This window comes from Drosophila elegans, unplaced genomic scaffold, assembly GCF_018152505.1.
Source record: "Drosophila elegans isolate 14027-0461.03 unplaced genomic scaffold, ASM1815250v1 contig_183, whole genome shotgun sequence".
NCBI lineage: Eukaryota > Metazoa > Arthropoda > Insecta > Diptera > Drosophilidae > Drosophila > Drosophila elegans.
In genome coordinates, this window is record NW_024545550.1 from 9,937,784 (window position 1) to 9,960,133 (window position 22,350).

General features: G+C 39.8%; 1 protein-coding gene across 3 annotated transcripts in view; it reads left to right on the plus strand.

Annotated features, from left to right (window-relative positions):
- LOC108144399 overlaps positions 1–22,350 on the plus strand; it is a 31,905-nt gene that overhangs the window by 8,810 nt on the left and 745 nt on the right. For 2 of the 3 annotated variants that reach the window (XM_017269179.2, XM_017269180.2), the window contains exons 2-9: positions 2,948–3,092; positions 9,162–9,319; positions 16,162–16,234; positions 16,729–16,896; positions 17,029–17,227; positions 17,487–17,800; positions 18,768–18,852; positions 19,561–22,338. In XM_017269179.2, coding sequence (XP_017124668.1) covers positions 2,976–3,092; positions 9,162–9,319; positions 16,162–16,234; positions 16,729–16,896; positions 17,029–17,227; positions 17,487–17,800; positions 18,768–18,852; positions 19,561–21,644 — 3,198 coding nt within the window. In that variant the 5' untranslated portion in view covers positions 2,948–2,975 and the 3' untranslated portion in view covers positions 21,645–22,338. Of the gene's footprint in view, positions 1–2,947; positions 3,093–9,161; positions 9,320–16,161; positions 16,235–16,728; positions 16,897–17,028; positions 17,228–17,486; positions 17,801–18,767; positions 18,853–19,560; positions 22,339–22,350 lie in introns of those variants that run through there. The other variant, XM_017269182.2, reaches the window with a different exon arrangement.

Genomic DNA, 22,350 nt, shown 5'->3' on the forward strand with positions numbered 1-22,350 from the left:
TCGTAACTGTAAAAGATCAGGGAAATTATCATGCAGCCAAATCAGCAAAGTCAACACGCACACAGAGTTGGATACAAAAGAAATGGGAAGAAAAATGAAATGCAAGGCTCTGATGACTTTATTTTATGGCATCAAGTGGCATCCACAGTTGTTCTGTTTACAAAAGTCCAGTAACGAAAACAGGCTATCCGCTAAAAAGTCTGTGAGTGTGCAGGATATTCGAGCACCACTTGGCCACCACTCGACTCCACTTTACCCCACTCCACTCCACTCCGCTCCGCCAGCTGCAGCTTGTGGGCCTTTAATTGTCCATCATATTCCGTTCTTTATATGTACGGGGTAGGAAGAAAAAGAAACTTTCTGATATGTCAGCGTTATTTGGCCAGAATTGTTCCGAGAACACAGGCAGATGCCGTTTAAGTGTTTTAATTTGACGTGCCCCACAAAGAATGCGGAGAAATTAAAGCTGCTTTTTGCCGGTGCCTCTTCTTTTTTGTTGTGGATAATTGGATAAAAGCATATTTGTGTAATGATGGAGATTTTATATGGTTTTGAATATAAAATACGAAAATGTTGAGTTTGTTGCTGTGTTTCATATATATGTTATTTAATTATCTCTAAAGTAATCAAACTTAATTTGTCCAATAGAAATATATATAGAAATATAGGCTTCGAGACAGCTAAATACATTTTTTGAATATTTTGCTATAATATTTTTAAAGAAAATTTGTTGTATGAAGCTTTTCTTAGTTTTCTTGACTAATTTTTATAAGTGATCATTTTGACAAATAACCTAATTATTTATTTGACGTTTGCTGCCTCAAAACTCAAAACTTTCAACTATCTGTTTTTTGCTACCTAAAATTGTGTTCATCCTACATTTTATCCTTTATTAAATGGCACCAAAAACCGAATCATAGACAAGCATATCCGTGTGGATCATCCAGTAAATCTCTTCGCCCATAAATGACACTCAAAATGCAATTCACGTAATTACTCGAGACGAGAGCCAAACTAGAACACGTCTGTTTTGTACGTGCTGAGCCTGAGGAACTTTTGTGTCCGACTATATAGTACATATGTTCTATATACTCGTACAACGATTTCTGATTTCTGGGTTTTCGTTTTTGTGCCGCAGACACAGTGGCCCTTTGTTGGCCATAAATAACAATACTTTGGGGCCGAGTGTGTGCACAAAAGAAAATGCAGCTCAATAAAGCGGCAACAAATGGCACTGAGACACCGGCGAAACTTGTACAATTTAACGGCTTTTGTTGCATAAATCGGGCTGCAACTGCAACAGCGACAAGATTTGTTATGCGATTGCAATCTATACATAGTCGGCAAAAAATGGCGTCAAGCGTTGACAATATGGTCGGTAGAGCTAGAGTTAGAGCTAGAGTCAAGATTGTGCAAAAGGCGATGAATATTTATGGGCAGCCCTTGCAGCATCCGAACTGTCGGTTCGGCAAAAGCCGTCGATCACTCGATCACACAGTTTCTGCAAAAAGAAAGCCAACAAAAAAAACAAAGCACACACATCACAATTATAGACACTAATAACAAAGACAGCTAAATATATGACAACAGGTTAGCGAACCTCGCCGATTTGCATGCCCCCTTCGCAAGACAGAGAAAGAGAGAGTGAGATGGGGAGTGTTTCGAAGAAAGAGAGGGCACTTTCTTGCCGCTACACGCTTCGCAAATCCCCGAAGCCCCAAGCCCCCATAGATGTTTATTATGCAATGAACGTTTTCCATCAACTTGACAAACAGAGCCCTGAAAAAACAAAAAGACTTCAATCGAAATACTCTAACAGCTGAGGGTAAACAAGTTAATAATGTGTGAGTAATAGCGAATTCTCTTGAAAGCTATTTGTTTATACTTTTACGTTTATGGAAAGAAAATTAAGTTGTTAAAAAGTATTCAAGATTTTCTCTAGATTTTTCCTAAACTTGTTTAATGTTTGCTTAATAAGCTAACAAGATATTGTTTGATTTGCTTAATTTAATAATTATTTCTTTAAAATGTATTAAATAGGAAAGAAGCCCTTCAAGCCATATTTGGCCTTAGATTAAGTTGTTTAGAGACTGTTTATATTTGGCATAAATTTATTTAATATTCAGTTCATCATTTCATAATTATAAATAGCTTTAATAACATTTTTTACACCACAAACACATGCTTGAAAATATTCAAAAGTAGTAGAAAAGCAGTTACATTAACAAAATCAATTTTAAAATGTACTCTGAGGTTTTCAAAATGTAAAGTACTTTAAAGGGCATTTGCCATTTTACCATAGGGCAATTATTTTCCCCTTAAGCTTACAGGTGATTTCTACTTTATTTACTTTTATTGTGGCTGTTGTCAACGTGCCTTGGATGGTATCTCACCTGCTCTGTCTGATTCACAGCCCCAAATCGCAGTTGGGATCTCAATTCCGAATCTGCGATGCGTAGCTCGCACAACATGATCGTCATAACAAGCTATTTCAATAAAAATTGCATGTTTTACACATAAATTCTTGGGCCCGAAAGAAACATTAGCTTGGGAACATAGAAACAGAGAGCAAAAAGGCGGAAAAAACAGGAAGGCAAATTGCATTGGTATTGTGGATATTTCGGGGCATGCTCTCTGCATGCGGGATGACTTGTAAAAAGGGAGTCCAGGTCATAAACAATAAGTATATCCCGGTCCCAGGTGCGTTGAACTCCACCTGAGGGATGCCAAAACTCTGTTTGCTAAGAGTCAAACTTTTGTTTTGTTTTGTTTGGCTTTTTGTGCGAACTGTCAGCGTAAAATGAGGAAATTTGATGTGTTTGCCTTTTTATGTACCGTTATGCGGCGGCCTTCCTTATGATCTCCCTGCCCATATTATGTATTTGGTTTATAGCTTATATCGCGAATATTCACACAACCCTTTACGACTTTATCCCAATCTTTGCAGAGGACAGAGACCCCAGAAATCACACAAGATGGTGTCGCGTCGAAAAATTCTATCACGTTCACGCGACGATCTTAATCTCGACCAGACATTCACCCAACAGGAGGAGGAAGAGGATATCTGGTTCCAGAAGGATAAACTATACAAGGTAAGTCAAAATTATTAAAAGTTTGTGGGTCAGTTGTTCAACAATAAGCAACAGAACAAAAAATGTAACCAACACCCAATAAAAAAAAAAAACTTAAAGTCTAGTTTTAATAAGAGTGGTTAAAAAATATACTACAAAATATTTATCTTATATGCCAATAATTATACAACATGATATCTTACTTTACTGATATATATAAGAAACTTAATGTTCTAGAATAGATGTATCATTGCTATATTATTATAAGACTTTTCAGTGAACAAAATACGTTTCGAATATTTTTGTGTTTTAATTGTGCATTTGAGAAAGTTTTAAAGTTTTGTAATCTTTAAAATTTATATTTCCAATCTTATAACTTATAATTTAGCAAATTACCCAAAGAGATTTCCGAGTGAACTCCAAAAAAAAAGCTACTAAGATCGAGGATTAGCGTGGAGAACTGGCCGTGGCCCATCGACCAAGTCGACTTCCGCTTAACTTGGACAGTCGGCTTCTATGATTTGTGGCTATTTTCCTGTCGCTCATTCTCAACACGTGCGCTAAACGCGGAGTCGAGACCACCGCATTGAGGTCACCAATGAGACGCACTAACGCCGACATTTTGGTTTCTGTTTTTCCGTTTAATTTCATTGTTTTTTCTTCTTTTTTTTTGTTGGCTTAGGTTTCTGGTGTTTGTTGTATTGACCAATTGCATTAATTACCGTTAGGCCATCATCGCATTGCGTTGTGCATTTTTAATTTGCCTACGAGCCAAGGCAGTAAAGCAGTTGTTGAGTCGGCCAAAAGCGTACTGCAAATGGCCAACGGCAAAAAAAAAAAGCCAAAAAAAAAACCAGCAGTAAGCCATAAAAACGCCGTAGGTAACCCTAATGTTTGGACAAGCCCAGCACGAGCCCACCGATCGGTTTTCATTCGCCCATCTTCGATTACGATATATTATGTTTTTGGGGCCGTTTCTCTTTATAACGTACTATACTAGGATATATATATGCGCGTTGTTTATGTGTGGGAATTCCATTGACGAAGCTGTTGTTAACTGCTAAACCTTTTGGCTTTTTATCAAGGAGTGTTAGTTGGCCCAACAGTACAAGCAATAGAAGTGTGTGTGGGCCTTTTTATGGCCAAATATAATGCAAGTCAGCTGCGTTTGAGCTCTTTTAACTGTAGTTTTAGGGTAATTTCAACCTTTGAACCCTGCGAAGCGCTTAGCATTTATGGGTATGGTCTTAAACGCTATCGGGTATTGTTTCGCAAGCCAGAAACTACCAAAACAGTGAAGTAAATTGTAATAGCCTTCAGGTAAAATCCATTAACATGTAAAAAGTTTATAAGATCAATAAAAAAGACATGCTTTAAATATAAAGTTTATTTAATTTATAATTGCAAAAGCTTTGTATTAAACCTAAGACGTGAGTTTTTTTTTGTTTTAATTTATAGAGCTTCATAAAAAAAATTTAAGGTGGTTGTAAGATTTTTATCCAAATTTTTCTTACTTTACTTAATATATTTTTTATATTTTATTTAGGTTGTAAATGGATTTTAAGGTTTTTATATCTTTAATTCAGTTATAGCCCTATAACCATTTTAGCCTCATTTTGGCCATTAGCCCGCTGGTCGCGTACCTCTATTGCCTTTTTCGGTTCACTTTTGGCAGGCGGTGCTGCCCACACACACAACTGGGTTAACGTTAACTGCAATTCATTCGGCAGCAACACCCTAAGAAAGAAAAAGGCATCAAAACGCTTGGCCATTAAATTGATGTTTTATTTCTAATGGAGATTTGCATAAATTTCGTTTACATCAGCTATTCAGCGATTCAGCGAGTCAGTCAAAGGCCTCACCCAAAGTGAAAAGCGTGCAGCAGTCGCTGGATTTGTGTATATCTGTGTATTTGTCTTTTTCCGTCTATGGGTATGTTGCAATTAGCGTGAGCGTGGCATCTATATAATTCCGTTTAGTCTGGCCCCACACAAAGGCGTCCACAAAAACTGTATTTCCCATGATGGAAACGGCCGCAAATGATGTCTGAATTTTCCTTTTGTCGTCGAGGGTTGTTAGTTTGTTTTTGGCCCTTTTGATTCGACTTGACTGGCTGCTCGGGGCGCCTATTGAGCAATTTCGGTTGCTCTGGCTGCCGTTGTGCTATTTTCAATATTGTTTACAAATTTATTATCTGGGAACGGAGCAGCAGCAGTGGCAAAAACAAAAACCAAAAAAAAAATTGACTTGAAAACAAAAGACTTAGGCAACGAACTTGCATGCATCGAACCAGAATTCTAGCGTAAGAAAAGGAAACACAAAACGACAACGACTTTTCGCATTCGTTTTCGTGAAAATGAAAGTTTTTCTCGTTGATCTGCAGAGTTTTCGCTTATTTTTTCCTCTTGTTTTCCACTTCCATGCGCAGGCATTTCCATTACATTTTCCTTTGTTTTCCTTTTCGTCGGGATTTTGTTGTCTGGCGACGGCTGTTTTGGCACCCGTTCACCTGGTTTCGGCCTCGCTTTTGGCCCGGCCCGAGCAACAGGATTTTGGCGTTGGCGCAAAATAAGCAAAATAAATAAGTAAGTAAGCTGGAAAAACCACTAAAACGAGACAGACACACAACACATATCATGTGGGCTGACTTTTAAGCCCAAAAATTATACGACAATTTCAATGGAAATTTCTGTTGCGGTTGCCACTTCATCAAAGTGGCAGGATCAATTGAGTTTCCTGCTCGTTGCTTGATTGATTTACCAGATGGCGGAAGAGCTGCTCTGGGCTATTATTAACATATGTCAGCCTCAAATTTGCATAAATTATCCATCTACTTTTTCGCCATTCGACTGAGCCACCCAGTGATCGGCCGAAAAGCAAATTGAAAATGAACATATCAATGAACTTTGGACGCCAACTAGTGCCTGTGCAACCTGTCACAAGATGAATTTATCAAGACCGTAATAATTTGCGGTGATTGTATCTATTGACCTGGCAGACACAAAGAGATTCGCCGACGTTGCCGTTGCCGCCGCCGCCGTCGGATACCAAATAAAAATCATTTTATTAAATGTCAACTCTGAGCGTTGCGAGCATCTGTTGCTTCCTTTGCAAGTCGTGACTGCAAAAGTTCAACAGCATTTTACACGAAAAAGTGCAACCAGCACTGGAGATTCTTCGCCGTCTCATCTTCTTGGTGGTTGGTGCTTGGTGCTTGGTGCACGTGTTGCAAGCTATGCTTAACCCACTGAGGGTCCATTACGGATCTTGCAACAGAATAAATGGACTTTAATTGCGCCCACAAAAATGCGGTTTGTCGCCGCCTGACGTCACTCACACACACATCTCGTCTGGCCAAAATTGAAAAAAAATCGTATATTTCATGTTTCTGATTTAATGTTGTTCGTATGCTAATGCTAATCGAAACCCGTTCCGTTCCGAAACTCGCTCAAAGCGAACTAATTTAATGCACAAATCTGATTACGTATACGCCGGGGAGAACACGCGCTTGTTGTGTGGTGTGGTGTATGGACTTTTGCTGTTGCTGCAGCCGCTTCTGTGTTGCAACTCGAGGGACTAATTAAAAGTCAGCCACCCAAAAAAAAAAAAAAAAAAAGCTACCACTTGGTGAACTTCGGCATTTTGAGGTCGTCTTCTCTGCACGGCCTAGAAATATGAGAAACAACTACAGGTTGTAACCAGTTTTTAACTCTCGAGCATCTCGAGCCTACAAGATTCTTTTTTTTTTTTTTGCCAAGTGAAACCTGAAGTGAATCTGCCCAAAGAATCCGACATCCGAATCTGAAAACGAATCCAACGGAATGAAAACAAAAGTGCTTCCAAACTCCCATCCCAGCAGACTCTCGATCTCGCGGGCCGAGTGCGCAAACGCAAAGCATCTGAAAAGGTTAACAAGTTTTACTACATGATTTATTTGCATTTTTAATGTGTGTGCCAGCCGCTGAATGAGCTGAGCTGAGCTGAGCTTGCCTAGACGAGTTTTGGCCAAATTGTAGAATTGTGGCCAAAGCCAAGCCAAGCCAGCATTTTATGTTTGCTGGTTGCTCACTTTTTGTTGCTCATATTTTTCATATTTCACTTTTATTATAACCCCAAAAAAGTGGCTCAAATTGTGGGCATGTTGGTTACTGGGCTAATGGCTTTGTTTATGACGTTCTTTGTTCGGGTTAATTGAGCCAGCCAGGTACGAAGGGAAAACAGCAGACCAGCTGTTGAGTTTTTGGGGTTTTCTTTGAATGTGCAATGCATTTATGAAAACAAATAAAGTTGCCTTAATAAATAGAAACCATGAAAATTAAGCATCTGAAGTTTGAAAGCTTATAAATGGTTTTAAAAAACTGTTTATGTCTAAGTAACTATTATTATTTCTTTTATTATTTCAAACTTAGAGAGTTATGTTGCGATAAATGGGTTATGGTTCAAAATATATAATTTAAAGTAATCACTTAAGATAAATACCCATTTATTTAAGTAAAGCCATTAAAAATGGTTATATATTTGCAATAAAATTGTTGCCCGTTGATCTAGTTTTTCTCTGCATTTAAAGCTACCTGCAACTGTTTCTTGATACGCTGATCTAGTAATCGATTAATAGCCCTGGAATTCAGTAACAGAAATCGTATATGTTTTATACTAGTCCACTCTATGTGCAAGCCGGTTTATATAAAGCAGAAATGTAAAATATTTTCCGAGTGCACTTAGGCATGACGCAAGTCGAGAGCAGAGCAGTGCAAACCTCGCAGACAAAGCTGCAATCAAAAGCCTTGCAGCACTTCAAATATCTATGCATATACGTATATTGTTAGATATAAAAAAGACTTCAAGCAGAGCAACACAAATGCTCAGGCTGCAAAAGCAAAGGCAAAGGCAAAGGCAACACCACCGACAGCAACGATATCGTTGTCTATAATTTTATATGTCTCACTGCACCACGAACCGAGCCGAAAACCCCTGAAAACGCCACAGAAAAACCCGGGGTCTGGTCTTTTCTCGTCTGGCTGTGTTCGTGTCAGCATTTGCTCCGATTTGATTTTAACTTTTATTTAACAAACTGCAAAACAACACACAAACGCAAACACAGACTGACGCTTGTAATGGCAGCTAGGCAACAAAAAGCCAACACAAATAAGTAAAAGTAAAATGAGTGAAAAAAATAAAAAAACAAAAAAACTTAAAACGCAAGCGCCCAACAAGGCCGTTCACTTTGGCACAAACACTCAAGCACGATGGAAAGTGAAAATTGCTAGCATTAGTCGCAGTCGCAGTTTTTATGTTTTTCATTCGCTTTTTTCCAGATGCCCCGAAACAAGTTCCGAATCTTTTAGGATCAAATCGATTGATTTTCGGCGAATTTTTCCCCTACTTCGTTGGCTTGCAGTGTAATGGGTTTTGAAAGGATCGTTAAGTTTGTTGGGTAACTAAAATGATAGGATCAGGGTTCCGTATTACTCCAATTAAACCAATGCACTCTTATTAATTGTGCTTAATTTGTGCAGTTGTTTACTTTTGTTACTTTGAAAATGTCATAAACTGGTTGCCCCTTTGCTTTTTATTTGGTTTATTTTTAGTAGCTTTAACTTTTAGATAAATAGAAACGTTAACTACAAATTAAGAATATTTAAGTTGCCACCATTTGGTAATGGCTCAAATTGCTTAGTTAATTTGGTAGTAAACATAGTAATCTTTTGACTGGTTATACTATTTATCCAGGCAGCAATCTGCTCCACCATTTTTTAACTGATAAGATTTTTACACAATTTAATTTGATTTTATATTAATGTATTAATATTATTATTATATTTATTTTGTATGACTATAAAAGTTTATTTGCAATGTAAGCTATATTTATACCTTAAACACCTTTATCTCATGGATAATTAGTTTTATTTAAGAAATGTAATTTCTAAATGTGCAAAATCTGAATTTTTAAAAATATCATACAATAGATTACAACCGAAGGTGCCAGTCAATATAGGTTTTTGTATCTTAAAGACAACGTATAACCTTTTTTTTGATTGATTGGCTTAACATCAATCATCTTTATATTTACTCCCATTTTGTACCTTTCAGGAACACATTCAGGAAGTGCTGGACAAATGGACCCAAATCGACGACGAGATCTGGGCCAAAGTGATCGTCTTTGAGCGGAATCGTCGCGTGGCCAAGGCGTACGCACGTGCACCGGTGCTGACCATTAATGGATCCGACGATGGCTTCGACGGCATGAGGTGAGTAGTGTTTATACAGTTGTCTACTAGCATACCATCCCTTCACCCTCCATAATTAACGGTCATCGCAAAGCGAAGGCAAGTAAATAAACAGAGGGCCGAAAAAAAGCCCAGCAAAACACATTAAACATGGGCAAACAATGCCTTTGAACTTTGCTAAAAACAAAACAAAATCAGACACAAAAAAACATAAATATTAATGTCAGTTGGGCATGAGCACTAGCAAAATAATATGCCCTTGACCCACTGGCAAAGAAAATACCCAGCAGGAGCTGCTCTTCGGCGTATTTCTGTCTTTGCGAATTGAAAACTCAATGGGGTATCGTCAAATTGATGGACAGTTTGCTACAGAAGTGAACAAAATTATCATTGGCTTAGTCAATAAATGGAGGCTACTTTAACTCAAGTGCTTATATTATGTGTTTAATTATCTAGTAATAGTTGCTGATTGATTTATGTCATAGAGGTTCATAAAAAATAAAAAAAAGATTTTGTACTAACAAATGTTGTTTTTTTTTTAGTTAAAGAACATTTTAAGCCCAAGTGTAATATATAGTAAACTTCCAAACTATTCTAAACAAATAGCAATAATTAAATTTAAATAAATATTTTTTGGCGAAAATTTCTAAAATAATTTTCTAATAATGCACGTGGAGTTACTTAATTCTATATTCAGAAAAAAAATGTATTCCTACTTCTTAAAAAAATAAATTTGAAATGTACTAATGTTAAAAATTAAAAGGTTAATAGTTTCACAAATTTTTTAAAAAGATTTTTTTGTATTTAAGTGACTAGATTCTCAGATTCTTCGAACCGATTTCAAAATCTTTTGTTATTTCCAAAACGTGCCTGTAATTTTCCCTGACAAGTGTATCGCCAACTTCGATGCGAAAGGCTGTAACCTTCAGATGGCTGTCTGTCTTGGTTTTTTCGCTGTAATAATAAACGCCTGCTGATGTGCTCTCGAATGAGCAATGAATGAAACGCCCATCAAATTGATGGGCATGCCATTAAAATTTAATTCCCCCGATGAACTTCACTACGCAAGAGATGTAAGTGGTGAAGAACCTTCGGGCGGGGGCATTGCAAAACGCTGACCTTAGTGGAAACAATTTGTAGCATGTGAAAAGCTACAGGCTGAACAAAAAAAAAAAAAAGAACCAAAGAGCGAGTGAAAATGCTTTAATAATTGCGCTTATTTCTATGAAATGAGCGATTTCCGTTTTGGCAAAGCAATTTGAGTCAAGAATTCGGCTTGTCTTATTTTCGTTAGTTTTTTTTTTCTTTTTTTTTGGAGGTCTCTTGAGCGGTTCTTGGAATTTTTTGGGTGACTGCAATTGCAGCGAGTGCCTAATTAACATATTCCGCCTCAAAAATATTGCTGTTGCGTGCCAGAAATTGCCAAATGCCAAGTACTTTACGCCCAATTGCTATGGCAATTTGCTAGATTCAAAATGTCAAGAAGTATCTTTGTTTTCCAGTTGAACAAAAAAGAAAAGAATTCAATGGATCTATGCATAATGCATTAGGCTAAGTACATGTGCCGATTATTCAGTGCAAATATTGAAATCCACGGCCACAAGGAGGATGACCAAAAAAGGGCATCAAGTGCAGTGCAGATCGTGTGGCAGCGGCATCCTTTGTAAATGGCCGCAAATAAAGTTGCTGCCAGCCAAATGTCAACAGCGAAAACACAAATAAATTGCCAGCAGGCCGAAGACAATGAAGATGGAGAGGAAAACAAATGAAATTGAAAATAATAACGAAAGTCATTCATTCAATTCGTTTTCATTCGTGACGAGGTCATCACAGATTGTCCATGCAAATTGCTCTTGTCATGGCAAGTCTTTCTCTGCAATTTTCCCCTCTATCGTCCCCTTGTTTCCCCTCAAAATGTTTGGTTTCTTCAACTACTTGTTTATGTCAACTGGGAGTTAAATACAGCATCGGAAAAAGAGAGGAAAAATACGGAAAAAGTGCCTTTGCATGCCGAGAGTGTCAAGTTAATCAATTGCCAATTGCCGCCGACTTCAAACATGCACACCAAAGGAAAGATAATTTATGGCCATGTTTTTGCCCCTTGTTTATGAGTCTGAGTGTGGTCCAAAGACCCTTGTACTTGTCACTGCCATTGTCTTTTTGTCTTTGGGCTGCCTGTTTTTTTTTTGTTTTTCTATTTTTTTTTATCGCCGTCTAGGGCCAGCAGCTTGTTTGTTTAATTAGCCGCTGTCAGCGCTTGTTAGCAGCTGCTATCTTTCGGGTTAACCGAATTGCATTTGAATGTTCCAACTGCCAAAGCGGAGACATCAGCGCATACGTGCATACTGAATGCCATTTCACACGCAATGCTTTTCATTGGAAATCTGGCCAGTATGCAAATATATGGAGCTGCAGCAGCGATGTGAACTATGATAGGTGTTTTATATATACACATAAAGTCTGTGTGGCTGTAACAATAACTATAAATTTGAGAACCAGCACTTTGCTTTAAAGCTTTGTTGTTTAAATTAATTTTTATAGCCTGCACTTTTTATTTTATGCATACCTATAACATTTGCATTATGAAAATACAATTAAACTAAATACAAATGCATTTAAATTCTGATAAGTTAATTTTATGACATATTTTAATAGTTAAATAATTAAGTTCTAACTCCTACGTCATCTACTTAGTTATCAGCCAACTAAATAAACAACATTTAGAATCACATAATTATTACTTGAGCTGTCATTTTATTTGATGGTAATATTTTCTAAATTTAGTTAAGCCCCCAAATTTATTTCAAACGCATTAAATTAAATGTTATTTTAAGATCTGTATATATTATCCTTCTGTTGTTTTGTATTTAACATATTTGCAGCTTAGTAAAGTAATTTAATTTATGAGCCATCGCTTAGATTGAAATTTATTCACATTCAGAGCATTTAAGCATCGGTTTAGTTGAGTGTGCAAACTCCCATTTTTGTGGGTTGCATGCATAGACAAATTTCCATTTGTGGAGTCTGCTGCCAGCTGCTGCATGTAAATTAATTAATTAGACTGACGCTGATGTTGCTGGCGTGAATGTGGCTAGTTGCTGGTTGCTGGTTGCTAGTTGCTGGTTGCTGGTGTGGGCGCAACACTCAAAAGAAGGACCACACGCATACATTTTGTACAGCCGGCTGCGATCAATGATCTTCAAGACACACTGAGTTTCAACAAGCGCGATTAATTAGTGGCCAATCCTTGAGCAATTATTGTGGTCCGGCAATTATCCCCCCGCCTTAATTCGTTTCAAACTCCAAAGACAGTTGAAATGGCGCCAGTATACAATCTGCAGTTTATGACAGTTTGCGAAACATTTCGTTGCGTGGGCGTGGGCCAATCGAATTTGCATGTGGCTGGGAACAAATGAAATGGAAATCAAATAATAATATCAAGCTGTGCTCCGGTTGCAACACACAATATGGGGGTATGCATGGTGTTTATTTTTACTTTTTAGCATGTTTCGTGCGGAAAAAACTAAGGCAAGGGGCGCGCCAAGGTTGAGATTTGCGAGAGCCGCCTTTGGCCAGACAAAAGACATTTTTTTCCTTTTTTTTTTTGTTCGAGAGGGGTATTGCTGAGTAACCGCAGTAGTTGCAAAAGCAACGCTGTCATTGTTGCTGCCACCGCTGCACACGTGCCACATTTGTCAGGGCAAGAACAATAGTTAAATTACGACGGCCTTCGGGTCGCAATTTAAGGTGCGACCCCAAAAACTGGAGCGGGAAATGCTTTAGCTGTGGCTGTGGCTATACAAATGCTGCCTATAATTAGCCATAATCTAATTAAAGGCAAATCAAGCAAAACTAGTTCGCCGATCAGGGTTCGTTTCCTAAGTCTTTCGTTTGGCGACTTTTACTCAAAGCATATAAACCAAACACATACATGGCCACATGTAGCATTTATATATATATATATATATGAATATATATCGTTTATCGCATATATATATCGGTGTCTTTGCTATGGTATTTTTAACTGAACCGGTTGGACATTGTTTTTACCCACTGGCCGCAGGTCAAAAGTTGCTCCCAACCACCGTTCGAAACCAGTTGCCGTTAACTGCAACTTTTTTACGGTTGCAACGATGCTTGGCGATGGCGATGGCGATGGTCTGGTTGTTTTGGATGTGGATGTGGCTTCCTCGAAGAAGCCACTTAGCTGGTTCGTCCTCGCAAGTGCAGCCTGACCCACTGCACACATTTAACTTGAACTCCAAAATCGCAGCGGTTTCCAGTTTTTTGCAGAGCAAGTTGGTCTGGTCGTTGGTCGATGGTTCGACTCTCGCTTTCAGCTGGGCCTTTCGTATTTCCAGCTCATTTAGGCGTGTCAATTCGAGTCCAGTCCTGAGACCAGACGACCTTGCAACCAATATACGTATGTACTTGCTATATAGATATCGTACATAAGTGCGATAATGCCTGGGCCACGACTAAGTGAATGTCCACAAGACATGCTACGAATAAGTATGTATTAAACTGTCAGTGGGTTGGGCTGCTGGTTTTTGAATTTAGCTTAATGGCCCAACATGATAGAATACTACAGTAGGACTTCTTAAAACTATTTCGATTTAATATATGATGTTCTGCATATGTTCCTATTGAGAAAATAGTAGTATAAAAGCGAAACGTATTAGATTTAAACTACCAGAAAATGTTTGATAAATGATTACAATTTTTAATGTTAAACTAAATAAAAAAGACTAATACTATGAAAGAAAACCAAACCTGATGTGAGACTACCTATACAACATTTTAAATTACAAAAGGATTCTGAATTAAAAATAAAACTATTTATGTTGAAAATTAAAAATGCGATAGCTTTATTTGTATTATTTGAGCACAGCCATAAAATTCTAAATACTTAAGTTGTATGATTAAGATAAGATAGAACTTTATATGTAGCCAAGTTGAACTGTACTTCTTACACCCATCTGCTCCCAGCTGTTGGCATTCAGGTTTAATAACATTTCGCTTTTGATGGCTCGAATTTAACGAAGCATTTACCGAACAAAGAACTGCAAATCCGCTTTCGGCAGCCAGGCGTTCAACCTTGAGGGGCACACATCGCATTGGAGCAATAGTGGCAGCAGCAGCACCACACCACAGCCCGTCCATGTCGATTTCATTTCATGGAAAACTTTGACACACATTTCAACGGTTTTTACAAGCATTTAGCCAATAAATCAGCTCCGCCGAGCGGCAGACGTTACGCGCAGAACTAAGGCACATGGCCAAATGCCAAAGCGATGCTAACGGCGATTGTTGCCAGTTGCAAGTTGCTGGTGCTGCTGGTGTTGCTGGTGCTGCTGTTGTTGCCAGTTACTGTTGTTCTTGTTCTTGGCTGCTGTTGCGCTTTGCTGCACTGGCAGCGCTTCATTATCCAAATTAACATAAAACATAATAGTGACAGAGCGGCATCAGGTGAAGAATCTCCAACGGCAGGAGCAACACCATCACCATCGCCAGCTCCGTCTCCAGCTCCAGCTCCATCTCCATCCACTTCCACAAGCAACGGCAACCCAGCAGCATCATCATCATCATCATCGTCTTCATCTTCAGCTTCAACCTCTTGCCGTGGCCTTTTATTTTATGCAAACGACAATTACAATTAGCTTGGCTTCATTGTCTTTTGGCTCTGCGGCTTCCTCTTGCCGCTTCTTGTTAGCATTTTAGCCGACATTTTCGGCGACCTTAGAGCGGCAAAAGGAAAGACCAAAAAATCAAAAATGAAAAAAAACGAACATTCATCATTCAGTTAAGGCTGAGCTGCAGTTTCGGTGGATTGGTTAGGCCCAACTATGGTTAGCCAGATTTACTATAAGCTAAGGAAATAAACCCTTTTTTGGTAAACACAAATTTAAAGGTATTATCCTAATAACTATTCAGTTAACAAATTAGAAATCATGATACGTAAAAGTAAAATATTCGTGAAATTACTTTTTTGAATTAGGAATAAATTAAACAAATTATATTCGACCTTTGGGATCATAAAATAAATTAAATATATTTTTTAATTTCTAAGTTTTTAGTATGATAATTAAAATAATAATAAAATAAACATTTTTTTTATTATACTCTCCTATAATTTATATCCCAAAAGTTAATATAATTCGATATTAATTAAAGAGATGCATTTATTAATGTTTCCTATATCAGCCTTAATTGTTTTAAGTTTATTTATTTTACTTAAATTTAAGTAAGGTCGAATAGAATATCCGATAAATAATATTTTAATTAGAATACCAGGAGTAATATTTTTACTATTTATTATTCTTGTTCCCGCAAATCCTTGAGTATTTTATTAATTAGTCAAAGTCTAGCCTTCTAATGACTCAGCTATTGGGTTTAAACAATTAAGAGAAAAAATTAAGGCCTTGGCGCCGAAATATGACATGTTTACTTAATAAATTTGGGGCTGCAGCTGCCACACTGCCGCAGCATGTGGCATAAATCACTGTCAGTGAGAATTTGAGCCAGTCGATTGAACAGTTCTCTTGGGCTTAAAAGCCAAAACTTAAAACGCGAAATCCATGGCCCAAGCGCCGAAAACCCAGACCCATGTTTTGTCAAACGTTTAGTGTAACAAAATGCGGCACACGGGCCAAGAAACCCAATGTGACTCACCCATTTGCGAGGCAGCAACCTCGATTCCAGAAAGTGAACGGCGCCAAGTGGTAAATCATTTTGGCAACATTTTCGTGGGCCTGCTGCTTTATCGATTTTAAATGCGGCAGCTGATTGATTTGCAATTAATAAAACGCTCATTATTACACTCTCTAACGATTGCCCAACACATTGTCTACCTTCGTTTGCAGAATTGGGCTGTGCGGCTTCGACAATCCGATGAGGGATCAGAAGACCGACGAGATGAAGCGCGTCATCGGACAGGTAAGTTTCCAATTTATGGCACACTCAAAGCGACAACGGTTTAATTAGCTTGGACAATAAACCCCGAAAATTGACGAGAAATCTCCATTAGCGGGGTAGATGGCGTGCAGATTATGGGCTTTTTTTAAGCTTTTCTCTAATGCGAAAAGTAATTTAAATTATCTTATGCTGTATGCGAAACACTCTATTTTAAATCGATGTTTTGTATACCATTGAATCAATTGATTTTAATTTTACGAATCGTTAAAATAAATCTTAAGATATTTGCTTTTTATTATCTTGCTTAACTTCAAAAAAAAGAAAAAATAATTTATTTTTCAAACATTTAAAGAAAAAAGCAAATAAGAAGAACAAAAATATATTACAAAAAAACAATTAAATATGGGTTTGCTTTATTATAAAAATTAAAATTTAAACACATTGATTTTTAATATTAGCATTACATCTTATGCCTTTTTAATGATGTTGTATATATATGTTTTGTCCGTTTTCAGGGTGTTAAAATCAAAATGGACGATGCTGGTAATATACTGATCCGGCGGTACGCCAAGAGCAATGTCTATGTGAAGAGTACAGCCAGCAGTCCCAACGAGGAGACCTCCATCGGTGCCGAGATCTTAAAGCTGCCCAATCAGGCGCTCGAATCCGAAAAAATAGTCAAGGTGAGTGGGACTTACATGGTTGCAGTTGCAGTTGCTGTTTCTGTTGCCGTTTACCATTTTATCGCGATATGTATCCCACATTCAAATGCACTCCAAATGCTAATAAGCGTTGCATTGTTCTTTCGCCGCCAGCTCTTCGACATGAAGAAGTTCCAGTCGAATGTGAATCGCGAATTGCGACGCGCCTATCCGGATCGCCGGCGCTTGGAGACGCAGTGCCTCTCCGCGGTGGCGTTTGTCAAGTCGGAGAACGACGTCTTGGAGTGCCCCATCTGGGTGCTCATCGTCAATGTGGTGGCCATGGACATGCTGAAGAGCAAACTGCCGCCAGGTGAGTTGAACGTAGCAATGCCATATAGTATTTAGGCTTTGGAACTCTTAAAACGTAAAATAATTTGGAGAACCATAAAAATCCATTGGCCGGAGTGTATTCTTTCGGAAAACATCCATTGAACTTTCGGATAAAAATATATTCTTGCTTTCTTTTAAACAACTTTATAATTGATTTCAAAAACTCAGTTTTTTCAACTCCACAATTTTGTTATATATATATATATTTAATATATATTCTATATATTCTTCCTACCCAGTGCAACGCCCCATTGTGGACATCAAGAACCGCCCGCGTATTCCGATTCCCGACGAGGATCCCTACAGCGTCGCTGGCAATGGAAGCGGTGGTAGCTCCGGCAGTTCCGGATTCGGCAGTGGCCACCAGGCGCAACTGCATCCACAGCAGCAGCAGCAGCTGGGCAAGCACCTTAATGGCAACGGAGGAGGACATGTGGCCGCCACCCGGGAACAGTTGCTGCTTCAGACGCAACAATTGGCGCACAAGCGCAGCGAGAAGCCTCCTAAACTACCGCCCAGGGACAATATCTATTCGCACGATCTGATTCCAAAGGTAAGAAAAATATACATTTATAAATAAACATACAAATTAACAGAAACGATAATAATGAAATATATATTTTAATTTTTAAATACTTAAAACTTAACTTGAACTATAGCCATAACTTTTTGCGTGATATATATATCAAAATGTGAGTAAACTAATTTCTAATTATTTGTTATGATAACATAACATAGAGTATTTCACAAGATAAAATCTTTAGATCAATTACAAATTATGTTCAAATGGGATACAAAATAGTATTAATAACAAATTGACTCCACCACGTATAGTTTTGATCTTTGAGCATGTGGTATGTATATTTTATGGACTGCTGGGGAGCAAGCCAAGTGTGGGAGATTGCCCAAGTGCAGTTCATTTGCTGGCAAGGTGTCGGAACAAATTTGGCAGCGCTAAAACACGAGTAAGACAAGCCACGCCGGGGCAGAAGAAGTGTGGCAATGGCTTACAACCTGTTGGGTTGAGTTAGTTTACATTACTTTACTTTAACTATGGGTGCTCCGTGCAGCTAGTTGGCTAGTTAGTTTGCCTGCCCATGCTTGGTCACATGCGCAATGCGGTCACTTGCAAAATTCAGAAATGGGTCTCCCTCCGTGGAAGATTTCGCCGTTGGGCCTCACTGAGCAGTTGGCATTGCATTGCATTGCATTCAATAATATTCGAATTTCAGCAGCGATTGGGCCGCAAATAACTGCAAACGAATCGCGTGTAATTAATATGCGCGGAATGCCGCTGGATTGCTTTGCTTTGCAGCTCGATTGCCAATTGGGCCCAACGACCGAGTCAGTGCCTCTTATTTTTGAAGAGCTGGGGGGTCCAATGTGCCAAACTGGTGGGCACACCTTGCGCAACGGCAACGGCAAAGGCAACGGCAAAGGCAGTTGGCCAGTGGAAAATTATGATCGAAAATGCCACTACTTTCCTTCTAATTCCGCTTTGCATCTTTCATTCATTTCAGCCGGATTACGATGACATTGATTTGGAAACTCGCATCAAATTGTCGCGTGGCAAATCGGACAAGGGCAAAGATAACAAGAAATATGGTAAGATCAAGATCACACAAATGTTCTGTGGGAATTTACACAACGGTGCCTCGGAAATCTCTTTGACCCAAATACATACTAAGTAAGAATTTATGGGGCATCGCCATCTCTTTGGAACACTTTTATATCTCACACTTTTGTTAGATCATTGAGAGAACGTATGGTATAATAAAGCTGCAGATTAAATTCAAAAGAATTTACATTTTTAAGACTAACCCAAATAAGTTGGAGTTAGAGTTAGTTGCTCCCGAAGTAATAATTATGAATTACTATTATCTTTACATACTATCCTACTAAGACTTAAATATGAAATTAAATTTAAAAGGAAAGTTTTTATTTTATAAAGGAATTTATTTCGGTGTTATTAAAATACTTTTATCTCAATACAAACCTTTACAATAGTCAACAATATTATGTTTTGAACCATATGTACCATACAGTGGGCAAAACAAGTTTATGAACATTTTAAATTAAATTCCAAATCAAAGTGTACTCAAACTTCTTTTGCCCACTGTACATACATACAATAATTTCTTATGAATTGGGAAAATCGGAGCTGTATATCATTTGAAATGAAATATAATTTTAAAAATGTTGTATACATTAAAAAAAAACGTACATAACAACATATCCTTTTTTTAATTTTTAAAAATAATTTAAAAAGTGTTGTATATATTTTAAATAACAATAATAATATTTCTTCCCCAGATGACCCCTACTACTGCGGCCTGCGGGCCCGAGTGCCGAACTTTGTGAAGTCGGGCAAGCCACTATCCGGCCAGGTGGCCAAGGATCAGAGGGACGGGAATGCGAACAATATCGGCTTGGGCAATGGCAACGGCAACGGCAATGGTGGCATCAGCACGCTCAGCCAGAAGAAGACTTCGATGATCCACAACCACCTGGGGGGCATGCATCCGCACCACATCCAGCAGCAGCAGCTGATGGCCGCGGCGGCGGCTGCGCATGCGCATGCGGCACAACACCACCACAATGCGGGCCACCAGCAGCAGCACCACCAGATCTGGCAGACTCGCAGCTATGAGAGCGGCATAGGTATTTATAAACAGGGTGGGCAAAGCACCGCCACCAACGCCCACCACCACCACCAACCAACACACAAATCGCACGCACTGCAAATGCAAATGCATCAGCATCAGCAACTGCAACATCAACAACATCAACTACAACAACAACTACAACTACAACAACAACAACAACAACAACAACAACAACCACAGTCACTGCCAACGGACCTAACAGCAACCACTGCAACTAGCAAGACACAAAGCACAGCTAACAAAGCACGTAGCCACCAGCCACATCCGCACTCGTATCCGCACGCACATCCGCACCACAGACACCACCACCGGCATGGTCACCACTGCGAAAGGCACGCCCACATGCAGCAGCAGCAGCAGCAACAGCAGCAACAGCAGCAACAGCAGCTGCAACACTCTGCACCGCAGCAACCATACTACGACAATCTGGAGGACTCAGTGGGTCGCCAGGTGAAGCGTCGCCTGTCCACCCGTCGTTCTGCTCCGGAGGACAGCTCCTCCTGCAACTGTGTGAGCTGCTATGCGCTGGCTCCGCTTTGCGGAGCAGTGCCGCCGCCACGTCCGCAAAGGAGCTTGAGTCAGCAGCAATTGCGGCGTCACCAGCGACTGAGTGGCAGCCAAATGGAGCCCGAAATCCGGCCAGGAGTGGTCAAGTGGTGCAGCGAGAGCGATGTGTCAGTGCTGGAGCTGGAGCCAATGGCAAACGAACGATATGACGACTGCTATGAGTACGATGACTTCGACATGGAATTCGACCTGGACGACGAACTGGGCTTGACCGAGAACATACGACGACGCAAGGGACCGGAGACGGTGGACATGTACGTGGACCGGTCGCATCTCCGCCAGCTGCAGACGCCGGCCGTGCTGCGGACCAAGTCGCAGTCCACCGAGAGCTTCTTCGAGCAGCCCAACGAGGAGGGCTCGCTGTACATGTACGGCGGCAGGAAGCGGATCGCGGTGAAGGCGGCGCCGTCGGCGGCCAACATCTATGACCGGGTGCGCGGCTCCATCGATTCCACGGGCAGGGGACGCAGTGCGGCAGGACCGAGGAGGGGGCAGGGGCATGGCCAGGGGCAGGGGCAGGGGCAGAGTGGCCGCAAGCCACAGCTGCCAGCGCCCAGTTGGCGAGGCGGCAGGCAGGCTCAAAACGCTGACAAAAGACAAAGATATGACAATGCCACCAATAGCAACAGCAACAGCAACAGCAACTGCAACAGCAACAGCAGCAACAACAACAGCCAGCACAAAAGACAGCTAACGAACGCCAAGCAAGACAATGACGACATGTTGAAAAACAAAAATTATTTCAATAGTAAAAACAAAAGTATAGCAACAGCAACAACAGCAGCAGCAGCAGCAGCAACAGTAACAGCAGCGAAAGCGACAGCAACATCAGCCAGCACAGCAGCAACTTCTGGAGGTGGAGCGGGAACGGGAACGGGAGCGGGAACGGGTGCGGGAACGGGAGCAACAGGAGTTGCTGGTGGAAAAGCCAGAGGAGGAGCAGGCGGCGGTCCAACAATGTCGCCAACATTGGCCACTGGCCCGGCGGCAGCCACGAACAATACCACGGTCAATGGACCAACTCATCCTCCTGCTGCCAACGGACGAACCGGGCGCAGTGCCAGCCGCCTTGACATCAGCGACATGGAGTCCATTTATGGCTACCTGAAGCCCCGCAAGCCGCGCAGCCTCAGCCTGAAGAAAATCCAAATACTCGACTACTGAATCGGACACCTGAATTTGTATGGGGTTGCTCTAAATCGAAACGAGGTTATATGGCTATGGCCCAGACATCCCATCGACATTAGTTATGGTTTTTTTGTTGGCTTACCCCTTTTTTGGGTCGAAGGAACTGGGTGCTGTACATACTATACCCAGAAAATGGTTACCTCTTTTACCCGGTGAACTGAACCACTAAACTGTACGATATACCTACTAACTTAGCACCTTGGACTCCTTGGACAGTCACGAAACGCAATTGTACATACACAAACTACAAGTGGGCCGGTTTGTATAAAAAAGTAGTTAAATGTCTAAGGAGTGCGGAGTAATCTTAATCGAAAATCTTATTTTCCTCTTGAACATTGAAATTCTTAAAGAAAAACTGTATATTACTTATATCATTTAAAAGACTCATCAAATTTTGGACACTTTATAAAAAAATGTATAATAATGCTCAAGCCTCAACATATTTTGTTAAAATTCCCAAGCAATAACTGTATATTTTTTATATAATATCTCTTCAAAAGAAAAATATGGTGCTCAAGAATTCGCGTGTATTATATCTACACTGTAAACTTTTACCAAAGATTACTATACACCCTGCTTAGATCGACACTACTGAAATCAAACCACTCCACCAGTCATATTCTCATTCATTATACCAAAAGTATATCCCCGCACCCAGTTTGTAACACTCAATCTCTGTGCT